Raw genomic sequence first — 12,062 nt, forward strand, 5'->3', positions numbered from 1 at the left:
TTATTATTTATACCCCGCCCATCTGGCTGGGTTTCTCCAGCCACTCTGGGCAGCTTCCAACAAAACACTAAAATACAATAACCTATTAAATATTAAAAGCTTCCCTAAACGGGGCTGCCTTCAGATGTCTTCTAAAAGTTTGGTAGTTATTTTTCTCTTTGACATCTGGTGGTGACATCTGTTAAAAAGCATGGTAGGACTCCCTCAGAAGGTGCCGGATTCTCCTTCATGGCAAGGTTTTTAAACAGATCGGGAAGACGATCGGGTCGGATTCTTCAGCTGCAGTTCCTGCGTTGCAAGGGGGTTGGGCTGGATGACCCCCGGGGTCCCTTAAAGCCCTGCGATTCTATGATTTTTACGCGGCCGTTCAGAGAGGCTGTGCTGGGCTTGGGTGAGCTGGGTTCAGATCCTTGCCTGCTCCGCCTCAGAGGTTTGGCAGTGCGAAGGGCGATGGAGAGCTCTTATTTTATAAAGTGCCTCCAGCCTCCTTGGCAGGCTTTGATTTGGGAAATTAAAAAGGGAGGGAGAACCAAAACATGCACTAGGGTGAGGTGCGGCCTGGGTGAGGCATCAGTTACTTGCTTCCTCATTGGAATGTCCCTCCCCTTCCTTTCAATTTCTATGAATTATGACTTCGTAGGAATGCAAACACCATCGCCCCAAGATGGAACACCTGGGCTTTGCTTGCAGGAAAGTAATTAAAAAGTGGTCCTGGGTGGCTCACACCTCGGGCCAATGTTTCTTGCGAGGTAGGGTTGCTTGAGCAAGGAGCCTCGTGGCCAGAACAGGCTGTTTTCACCCCTGATTTTGGGGGGTACGTGTGTGTGTTGTACTTAAATAGTTGTTGTTGTTCAGTCGTTTAGTCGTGTCCGACTCTTCGTGGCCCCATGGACCAGAGCACGCCAGGCACTCCTGTCTTCCACTGCCTCCCCCAGTTTGGTCAAACTCATGCTGGTAGCTTCGAGAACACTGTCCCACCATCTCGTCCTCTGTCGCCCCCTTCTCCTTGTGCCCTCCATCTTTCCCAACATCAGGGTCTTTTCCAGGGAGTCTTCTCTTCTCGTGAGGTGGCCAAAGTCTTGGAGCCTCAGCTTCAGGATCTGTCCTTCCAGTGAGCACTCAGGGCTGATTTCCTTCAGAATGGAGAGGTTTGATCTTCTTGCAGTCCATGGGACTCTCAAGAGTCTCCTCCATCACCATAATTCAAAAGCATCCATTCTTCGACGATCAGCCTTCTTTATGGTCCAGCTCTCACTTCCATGTACTTAAATAAGAGTCTCGCTTATTCTGGTCTCAAAGAGATCACAAGTGCATTTGTATCCGTAGTTTTTGTGCAGGGTGCTGGGAATTGTAGTTCTCTGTGGGTATGCTCAATAGTTCCAGGGATTCTTTTGGGGAAAGGTCATGAGATTTGAGTGGATGTTGCAAATGTCATGTCTGTGCAGTGCCAGATCACCTATTCCACCCTCACCCGCTGCCTTATGCATAGCTCAGCTGCTTAGAGCAGGGTGCAGACAATGCCATGGTTGCAGGTTCAATTCCTGTAAACAACAGTTGCATATTTGTGCATTGCAAGGACTTGGACCAGAATTTCTGTCTCGCAATTCCTAGGCTCTGTGGTTTAACCCACAGCGCCACCCACATCCCTTAGAAGCCCTGTTTAGGGAAGCTTTTAACGCTGTGTTGTTTTTAACACTCGATTGGGAGCTGCCCAGAGTGTCTGGGGAAACTCAGCTAGATGGGAAAGAAAGAAAGAAAGAAAGAAAGAAAGAAAGAAAGAAAGAAAGAAAGAAAGAAAGAAAGAAAGAAAGAAAGAAAGAAAGAAAGCCATGCTACCATGAATCCACTAGAGGGAACTGTTGACCCATTTTCTCCTCCTGCTTTACCTACAACGCACTTCAATGTTTCTCCCACCAGATGGCAGTGTCTGTCCTTTCTCATTCCCAGATAGGAGGCTTGGCTTGAAAGCAGACACATCTATCTATCTGTCTGTCTGTCTCTCTGCCTCTGTATTATAGATAGAGCAATGGTTATGGAAGGTGTTTAGCCATCTTGCTCGGGCATTGAAAGGTAAAGCCAGGGTGAATATCATGGTGAAAAGTTTCAGATTAAGGCTGAACTCTTCCGCTCACTTTCTCTGATTGATTTCAGGTGAGACTTACTTCTGAGTAGACACATGCAAAATTACACTGGAAGACAAGCAGTCCAGGGATGCATTAGGGATGGGAGTTTGTTATGTGCTGAGTTGAATAGGATCCAAAATGCAGCAGTCTGATTGGCCCTAGAACAATGGGATTCAGCATGCAGCAGTTTGATTGGTCCCCAGGAGCCACCCAATCCAACTCCGGGTGGAAGTGAATTCCATAGCTGTCAAGCGTCCCTTATTTGGCGGGACAGTCCCTTATCCCAGTGCTGTGTCCCGCTGCTGTCCCTTATTGATGCAACCTCTGGAAACGAAGGGCCAAAAACCAGCGCTGCTCTCCCAAATTATCTGGTCCTTTTTAACTTGGTATTTCAGCTAGTTGACTAAAATCCCTTAATTTGGCTGCTGGTCCCTTATTTTCTAGGCTGCTGGTCCCTTATTTTCTAGGCTGCTGGTCCCTTATTTTCTAGGCTGCTGGTCCCTTATTTTCAAAGTTGACAGCTATGGTGAATCCGCAACCTGATTGGCCTACAGTAGAATCCCGGAATTAGCCAATCACGTGGGGTCCATTGTGTAAATAATGTATATAAAGCAGACATTTCGGGGGAACTTCCATTCCTCCTCACCACTATGAGCTGAATAAAGAGCATGAAATCCACTCTCGACTCTGAGTATATTTCAGAGTTGTTCAGGCCACATCACGTTTTAATGCAAACCTTCCTGATTCATGTTTCCCAAAGCAAGATACGAGACGAAATGCAGCTCTCCTTGAAATTCCCACCTCTCCGAATTTTGTGGGGCAGTTGCCCAAGCACAAAATGTATATATTCCGGGAAAGGGTGCAGCGAAGTCTCTCACTGTGGGGAGATTAGGGTGTGCATAAGTGCAAAATGGATATTGTAGAGTTGGAAAAGGTTCAGAAAAGGATCTGGACAGAGGAAAGCTTTTCTCCTGCTCTCGTAACAGTCATGGAAGTCCATTGAAGTTGAGGCTGATGGGAATTGCAGTCCAACAAAATATGGAGGGCACCAGCTTGGCAAAGGCTATTCTGCTGTCTCTGGCTTGCTTTTTGCATTTCTTGTAGGTATGTCCATTTGTTAACTTTTGCTTTGATCTATGTGTGATGCTCTGTCCCAGCTCCTGCCAACCTAGCAGTTCAAAAGCACGTCAAAGGGCAAGTAGATAAATAGGTACAGCTCTGGCGGGAAGGTAAACGGCGTTTCCATGCACTGCTCTGGTTCACCAAAAGCGGCTTAGTCATGCTGGCCACATGACCCGGAAGCTGTACGCCAGCTCCCTTGGCCAATAAAGCGAGATGAGTGCCACAACCCCAGAGTCGGCCATGACTGGACCTAATGGTCAGAGGTCCCTTTACCTTTTTATGTCCCTTTTCCTTTTTATGTATGATAGCCATGTTCAAATATATAAAAGGATGTCACATAGAGGAGGGATAAAGGTTGTTTTCTGCTGCTTCAGAGAAGCAGACACGGAGCAATGGTTCCAAACTACAAGAAAGAAGATTCCACCTAAACATTAGGAAGAACTTCCTGACAGTAAGAGCTGTTCGACAGTGGAATTTGCTGCCAAGGAGTGTGGTGGAGTCTCTTTCTTTGGAGGTCTTTTGTTATGTAGTGAAGTTTCACCCTGGGCCAGCAGGGGGATACTGTATATAGTTTTCACTCAGGTCTGTAGATAGTTTTCACTCAGGTCCGCGTCAGTTATTTTAGGCGGGAAACTCTGGGCTGTTGTTGCTACAATGTTGACAGCCAGCTGCCTATAAAAGCAGGCCGGCTGAGCTGTTTGCAGTCAGTTCTATTCCAGCTTACAAAATAAAGAGCTACTTGGAGAAATCGCTGTGCCGTCTGTTATGTCAACCCACAACTTAACATCTTTAAGCAGAGGCTTGACAACCATATGTCAGGAGTGCTCTGATGGTGTTTCCTGCTTGGCAGGGGGTTGGACTCGATGGCCCTTGTGGTCTCTTCCAACTCTATGATTCTATGATTCACCGCTTTGAGGGCACAACATCATTGCATAATGCCTCGGCAGTCTATATGGCATATCCATTTCTTTTTTAAGGAAAATCACTGAGGAGGTCATAAATGGGAATAATTAATGAAAGTTCTTCAGTGCCTCTGAGCATGCACAGAGTACCTAGCTTCCACATCCGGCCCTCTAGCCCCATGTGCATCGGGATTAGGGAAGGGTAGAGTACTTGCACTGTATCGTGTGAATTCTGGCCTCCTTCGAGCCTTGTACTGCTTTCTTTGCAACGGGTTCTGCTCAGTTAAAGAAATAATAATGTGTAGCAAATAATGCAGTCCCCAACACAAATAAGTCTGTATAGCCAATAATTCAGCCCCCAACTTGGCAGCCTCATCTCTCGCCACAAACGACCCATAATTTTCCCCCAAACTACAATGAAGAGTTGTCATTTCCGCGCCTCTCCTCTTTCCATGGCGTTGAGTTTTATGGGTCCCCTTCTGCTCCAAAACGCTCCGAATACAAAGGACTCAGACGCCATCTAGCATGCTCAAGTGCTTCCCAGAGCTCAACCCGTTCCAGGCTGTTGGGCCCGCCTGGCGATCTGGGGCTCATAACTGCTGTCAAACTCCTCTTTTCTGCCGGTTTGGGCTCCCATCTCAGCGAAGGCAGACGGAAACATTTCCCCGCCTCTGCAAATGGTTTATTGGGGGGGGGGGCGAGTTGGGTGGAGAGGCAGGCAGGGAGCACACCTGCCATAGTCCTGAAATGCCAGCACCTAATACAGGTAAACTTAGGGAACAAGCTGTACTACCAAAATGATTAAGGTTTTAAATGATAATTTTAGGTTATATTTTAGTGATCAAGATTTAATACATATATTTTTAACTGCCGCTATATCTGAATTAGGGGGCGCGGGTGGCACTGTGGGTTAAACCACAGAGCCTAGGACTTGCCGATCAGAAGGTCGGCGGTTCGAATCCCTGCGATGGGGTGAGCTCCCGTTGCTCGGTCCCTGCTCCTGCCAACCTAGCAGTTTGAAAGCACGTCAAAGGGCAAGTAGATAAATAGGTACCACTTCGGCAGGAAGGTAAACGGCGTTTCCGTGCGCTGCTCTGGTTCGCCAGATGCAGTTTAGTCATGTTGGCCACATGACCCGGAAGCTGTACGCCAGCTCCTTCGGCCAATAAAGCGAGATGAGCACCACAACCCCAGAGTTGGCCACGACTAGAACTAATGGTCAGGGGTCCCTTTACCTTTACCTTATATCTGAATTGTCTCTGTTATACCCAATTGCAATTCAATGTATTCCTGTTGTGTTTTATAATTTTCCTGATATTGTAAGTGACCCAGAACTGGTCTGTAACCGTAATAATAAAATTTTATTCCACCTAATACAGTGGTTCTTAAAGTAGGTGGAACTGCCCCTGGGGGGGGGGAGGGATTACTGGGGGGGCATTAGGAGGTAGTAGGGGGAGCTGGAGGTGTGAAGGACTATCAGACTTTGGAAAGCTGGATCAAGCCCATCAATTTGAGGAATTCATTAAACTGAAGAGTTTTAACTGGGTTTTGCACCAATGTACAATGGAAAGGCGACCATATTATTTCGCAACAGGGTCATTCCATATCAAGTGCTCCAACTTTTTTTAACCTCACGTCATCCAGTTTTATTGATATTTTGTATACCTGTTGAATGTTCAAAACCAAGTTTAAATCTAAAAGGTTAGCTTTTTATCTCATCCCGTTTTTGAGTTTTGAGGGTTTGAACTTTCAAATAAAAATGTGGTTTTGGCCTTGTCAGGCTACACAAAAGCCTTAAAAACTCAGCCCAGCATCGAGATATGTCAAAACTGAAAACACTAATCTCTTCAGAACTTCATGGGCTTTAATATGATATGTCACAAAAGGTACTTACATTAAATTTTGTATTTAAGTTACGAAATTTAAAAAGTGATTACAAAAATTAATATAATTCAAAAAATTCAAAATATGTATTATTTAATATTTCCAAGATCCACCCACAAAATTTCATTTTGGGATCTCAGTGGGATCACATTGGGGGGGGGGATATTTTGCACATACATGTCTGCCTTATTGGGTTCTGTTTAGGATAAATGGGTCTTCTTGGAGTAAAATATGACAGGAGAAACAAGACTCCCAACTATAAGATCAGGCATTTCTTTAGAAAGTTATATACCGTATTTTTCACCTGACCATAAGACGCACCTAGTTTTTAGAGGAGGAAAACAAGGGGGAAAATATTCTGAATGAAACAGTGGATGTATGATTTTTGTGGTTCATGCTGTGGCCACAGACATGTGATTTGATGGTGAGTTTGGGGTAGCCCAATGCAAAAATCCTGAGAATCCATGTAGATCCGTGCTTTCTAACCACGTTTTTGCACCATTGCAGCCCCATGAAACAGCGGTTGTGTGGTTTTTTTCGGTGCAGGCTGTAGCCATGGACATGCTATGTGATCTGATGGTGAATTTGGGGTGACCCAATGCAAAAATCCTGAAGATCCATGGGCTTTTACCTCCCCCCTCCCAGGCAGCCTCCTTTATCTCTAGCATCCCTTATCTCACTCCCGATCCCACCGATCAGCTGCTTCCTTTCAACACTCCCTTCACTCGTTTGCCTTAGTGTCTTTTCCTTAGCTGGAGAAGTTTTTTGCTCCTCCTTTTCTTCTAATTTCTCTCCTTATTGCTTTAATCTTCCTGTCTCCTCTCCTTGCAAGTTCGCTGTCTTTACCTCCCCCTTCCCAGGCAGCCTCCTTTATCTCTAGGGTCCCATATCTCCCCTCCCAATTGCTGGGTGATCAGACATTTCCCCTTACTTTTTAGGAGGAAAAAAGTGCATCTTACAGAGCGAAAAATACAGTAATTAAAAGGTATCTGAAAAGCTAGTCAGGCTTTTCTTTTCAAAACGTGTTCCAAAGCAGATTGATAGCTTGCTGAAATTTTAGGTTGGAACTTAGTTTAGATCATTTGACAAGTGTATTATTAAGAAAATTGGGTGACACAATCAAGTTGGATCACTTGATATGGAATGACCCAACAGTGTGTGCCTGGCAATTCTGCTATTGAGATGCCTGCTTTGCGGTGGCGGGGGGGCCTTTCCAGTTCTCCGATTCTAGGTTCTAAGATCTCCCTGCTATGGATTGCGAGATATGAGTGAGGAAGGAACAGAGTCCAGGAGCTCCTATTGTGCCACGGCTGCCTCCTTCCCGCACTCGCCAGCTAATGCTGACCGGGCAGGAATATTAATCGGTGGAATTCTGCATCCCTGTGCGCTTATTAAATACCCCCCCCCCCGCTAATTTTGCTAATACAATAGATTGGAGACCTGTCAGGTCTTCTGTTTCTGCTCAATGTTGTGGAAAACGCAAGCTGGCTTCTTTCTCGAAATTAAAGTACGGCTCAATTACCTATTGGCTTTGATTGCTAATGAGGTTACAAAAGAGGTGAATCCCGGGTTAATTAAAGAGGTGTGTGTGTGTGTGTGTGAGTGAGTGAGAGAGAGAGAGAGAGAAAGAAAGAAAGAAAGAAAGAAAGAAAGAAAGAAAGAAAGAAAGAAAGGTGTTATGTATTGAGTTGAATAGGATCCAAAATGCAGCAGTCTGATTGGCCCTAGAACAATAGGATCCAGAATGCAGCAGTCAGATTGGTCCTAGAACAATAGGATCCAAAATGCAGCAGTCTGATTGGTCCTAGAACAATAGGATCCAGAATGCAGCAGTCAGATTGGTCCTAGAACAATAGGGTCCAGAATGCAGCAGTCTGATTGGTCCTAGAACAATAGGATCTAGAATGCAGCAGTATTATTGGTCCGTAGGAGCCACCCAATCCAACTCCAGGTGGAAGTGAATCTGCAACCTGATTGGCCTACAAGAGAATCCCGGAATTAGCCAATCACATGAGGCCCACTGTGTAAATAATGTATATAAAGCAGACATTTCGGGGGAACTTCCATTCCTCCTCACCACTATGAGCTGAATACAGAGCATGAAATCCACTCTTGACTCAGAAAGAAAGAAAGGAAGTTTAAAGTACCCAGGCTAAAAACTGAGCTGTGTTCATTATGCTTTGGCCATAGGTGGGTGAAGGCATTGCAATAAAAGGGGCATGGTCCATACAAACACAAATCAAGAATGCCGTGCCTTTAAACAGTAAAGGAGCTTAAGATGGCAGTGAAAACAGTCTTTTTAATAGAATAAAATAAACCTATCTCCACCTTCCCTCTTCCCCGAGTTCTTATTTGCAGATTCACCTCTTCTAACTTTGCTTCCAGGTTTCAAGTCCTCTCCTCTCTGAGCTCACAGAATCCAGGCTCCTGCAGACTCCAGCCTTGGGCTTTGAAGGGTGAAATCACCTAGGCAAGACAGAGAGGCATCCATCGCCTTGCGTATCAGAGGCACAAACACTGCAAGGTTGAATCGTTTTGAAGTACTGCAATAGCTGCTATCTCTGGACGGTGATGAAAATGACGACGATGATTTCTAATCGGCCTTTCTGGCTTAGGACTCTCAAGGCACTTCGAAGTGAAAAAGAAAAATGTTAAAACAGAAAATTATTCTACGTTTTCCTTGATATGAATCCTTTCTCCCACCCCCCACCCAAATTTTCTACTGTTTTAACTTCATTGTACAAGAAGCAACCATTCAGCAGTTCCCTGCAACAGAAGCAACAAATGTCTACTTAATTGCATTTAACTTTTTCAGTGCTTTCCGTTTTCAAGCAAAGGTGTCATTCCTCAAGTTGCCATGTGCCTATAGACAGTAGTACGACTCATTCAACACATTGGTGACTAATAAAGGTAAAGGTAAAGGGACCCCTGACCATTAGGTCCAGTCGTGACTGACTCTGGGGTTGTGGCGCTCATCTCACTTTATTGGCCGAGGGAGCCGGCGTACAGCTTCTGGGTCATGTGGCCAGCAGGACTAAGCCGCTTCTGGCGAACCAAAGCAGCACACAGAAACGCCGTTTACCTTCCCACCGGAGTGGTACCTATTTATCTACTTGCACTTTGACGTGCCTTCGAACTGCTAGGTTGGCAGGAGCAGGGACCGAGCAATGGGAGCTCACCCCGTCGCGGGAATTCGAACTGCCGACCTTCTGGTCAGCAAGTCCTAGGCTCTGCGGTTTAACCCACAGCGCCACCCGCATCCCACTTGGTGACTAATATACACACAATAATTACCAAGATGATTATGCATTCTTTATCAATCTTTTGAGAAATATACAAAACCTTATGCAAAGCCACAGAGACTTGCAAACTACCCATCCTAAAATGAATTTATAATGCCTGATTTCAATGGATTAAGTGCTTAACTCAGTCTATAGCCAGGCTGATTCAAAAGTAGTGATTTTTAGGGAGGTGGTGAAGCAGGTGATCTCCTGATTCCTTTTTCCTTAAGCGCAAGCAGAACTGAATGCCCACTCCCTGCGCCTCCTTTTAGCTGGCAGACCATGAGTGCTGGAACTCCCCTTGCAAGTTCATGATCCCATACCCTCTAACATTTCTCCGATGAAAGTAGGTAAGAGATTCTGTGTACTGGTCCAGTAAATGCTTCCGCTGCGCAACCAGCAACAGTTCTCTTTGCAGAGTATTAATTAAGTCCAGTGCAGAGATTCTTGTTGCAGTACAAGCTTCAGAGTCTCAGTAGCAAAGGAATAACGACACAGGGAAGCCTGTCTTTCCAAAGACAGGTTTATTGCAGACAGATAACAGAAACACCTCCGGAGCTTTCAGACATTTTTGCTTCACGCCCCGCAGGCAGAGAAAACAAACACTCTTTATATACTGAGCAACTTAACAACTTAACGAGCTTGACTACTTAAAGTCACATGACATTGCTAACTTGCCAGCGTCTTAGGTTTCACACCCTAACAGTAGGGACGTCCCATTCCATAATGATTATCTTAATTTAAACCCCACCCATCTTCCTGGGTTTCCCCAGCCACTCTGGGTGGCTTCCAACATATATAAAAACACAATAAAGCATTAAATAATACTTAAAAGAATCTTCCCTATACAGCATTGAAAATCAGGACATCCCTGGAAAATGGGGACTGCAATACCAGCTCTTGCTGAATGCCAAAAGAGCATGACTTTACCCTGGCCTTTAACATCTGGGGGGATGTTTTCAGAATGTGCCCTCTTCCAGGGACTGTAATTAAACTTTTAAAATACTGAATTTTAATATATATATATATATTTAAATTCAAACAGTTTACACACTGCTTAAGGACAGTCTTCTCCAAGCGGCTTAAAGGGTAAAGGGACCCCTGACCATTAGGTCCAGTCGCGGACGACTCTGGGGTTGGGGCGCTCATCTCGCTTTTTTGGCCGAAGGAGCCGGCGTACAGCTTCCGGGTCATGTGGCCAGCAGGACTAAGCCGCTTCTGGTGAACCAGAGCAGCGCACAGAAATGCCGTTTACCTTCCCACCGGAGAGGTACCTATTTATCTACTTGCACTGGTGTGCTTTCGAACTGCTAGGTGGGCAGGAGCAGGGACCGAGCAACAGGAGCTCACCCCGTCGCGGGGTTTCAAACCGCCAACCTTCTGATCAGCAAGTCCTAGGCTCTGTGGTTATGCAAAAATTGGGTGCTTCTGAACCCCAGTTCCTGGAAATCAAAGGAAGGGAGAGGGCTCTTGTGCCCGGACCCTGCTTGCGGGTTTCCCAAAAACATCAAGATGGCCACTGTGAGAACAGGATTCTGGACTAGAAGGGCCATCAGCCTGATCCAGCAAGTTCTTCGTCTGTTCCTGTTAACAATAAAATCTAAGGTCTTGCTCTGGTACCTGAGTCCCTGGTTTCCCTTTCTGCTTCCTCCATAACGTTCAGGCTGAGACCATTCCCCATCTCTGCTCAGTTTTTTCTCTTCCCACTTTCCTGCCTTTCAGCTGTTTTGGAGACGATGGAATAGAGCGTGACAATATTAAGACTGCTGGATCCTTCTTTTTTCGGAACTGCAAAAAAAGACCAAACCAGACACACGTACAGTCATACCGCATGTTACATCCACTTCATGTTATGTTATTTCAGGTTACATCCCGCGTCGACCCGAAAGTACCGGAAAGGGTTACTTCTGTGTTTTGCTGCTCGCGCATGCACAGATGTGCAAAATGACCACGCGCATGCGCAGAAGAGGCAAATCGCAACCTGTGCGTGCGTAGATGTGCCGCTGCGGGTTGCGCTCCTTTCATGTTGCGAATGGGCCTCCGGAATGGATCCCGTTCACAACCAGAGGTACCACTGTATCTACGTAAGAGAGGAATAGCAGGGACCTTGACCATTCATTCAGTCATTCCATTTACATTCCGCCTTCCTCTTCCAAGGATCTCAAGGTGGCGCACATGTTTGTCCTCCCTATTTTATCCTCGCGACAACCTTGCGAGGTAGATGAGGCTCAGGGATGGTGACTAGCCCAAGGGCAACCAGTGAGTTCCATGGCTGAGTGGAGATTCGAACCCTGGTCTCCCAGGTTCCAGTCCAGCACTCTAACCATTACGCCACACTTCGCTGAAGCGTCAAGAAGCAATGGTTGAACTGAAAGACTACAACGCCACCATTATTTATGTGCAAAGTCAGAACCATCCCCTTAGGGCAGTAGTGGAGAGCCTTTTTCATCCGGAGGCTCCAGGCAACTTCCGAAGGGCCACATGTAATTACTACTGTAATTCGCTCTACGTGGGTCTGCCCTTGAAACTGTCCCAGAAACTCCAGCGGGTGCAGAATGCTGCAGCGAGGCTCCTCACGGGGTCTCTGCCATGGGAGCATATTCACCCAGTGCTTTATCAGTTGCACTGGCTCCCGGTGGAGTACAGGGTCAGGTTCAAGGTGCTGGTTTTGACCTTTAAAGCCCTTTGTAGCTTAGGGCCCTTGTATTTACAGGACCACCTCTCCTTGTCTGCCCCACAGAGGACCTTAA

General features: G+C 46.1%; 2 protein-coding genes across 6 annotated transcripts in view; one reads left to right on the forward strand and one right to left on the reverse strand.

The window, feature by feature from the left end:
- Positions 1-12,062, forward strand: part of ZNF395 (zinc finger protein 395) — a 446,083-nt gene that overhangs the window by 60,616 nt on the left and 373,405 nt on the right. The window lies entirely within an intron of this gene.
- The window catches only part of LOC310841931 (Golgi-associated RAB2 interactor protein 3-like), a 31,030-nt gene continuing 27,278 nt past the window's right edge, over positions 8,311-12,062 (reverse strand). For 3 of the 4 annotated variants that reach the window (XM_083733677.1, XM_083733679.1, XM_083733680.1), the window contains exons 8-9: positions 10,933-11,100; positions 8,311-8,641 (exon numbers count right to left, since the gene is read on the reverse strand). In XM_083733677.1, the coding sequence (XP_083589803.1) occupies positions 11,000-11,100 (101 nt within the window). In that variant the 3' untranslated portion in view covers positions 8,311-8,641; positions 10,933-10,999. Of the gene's footprint in view, positions 8,660-10,932; positions 11,101-12,062 lie in introns of all 4 variants that reach the window. The other variant, XM_083733678.1, reaches the window with a different exon arrangement.

Source organism: Podarcis gaigeae, assembly GCF_964106915.1.
Source record: "Podarcis gaigeae genome assembly, chromosome: 3".
In the NCBI taxonomy this organism is placed as follows: domain Eukaryota; kingdom Metazoa; phylum Chordata; class Lepidosauria; order Squamata; family Lacertidae; genus Podarcis; species Podarcis gaigeae.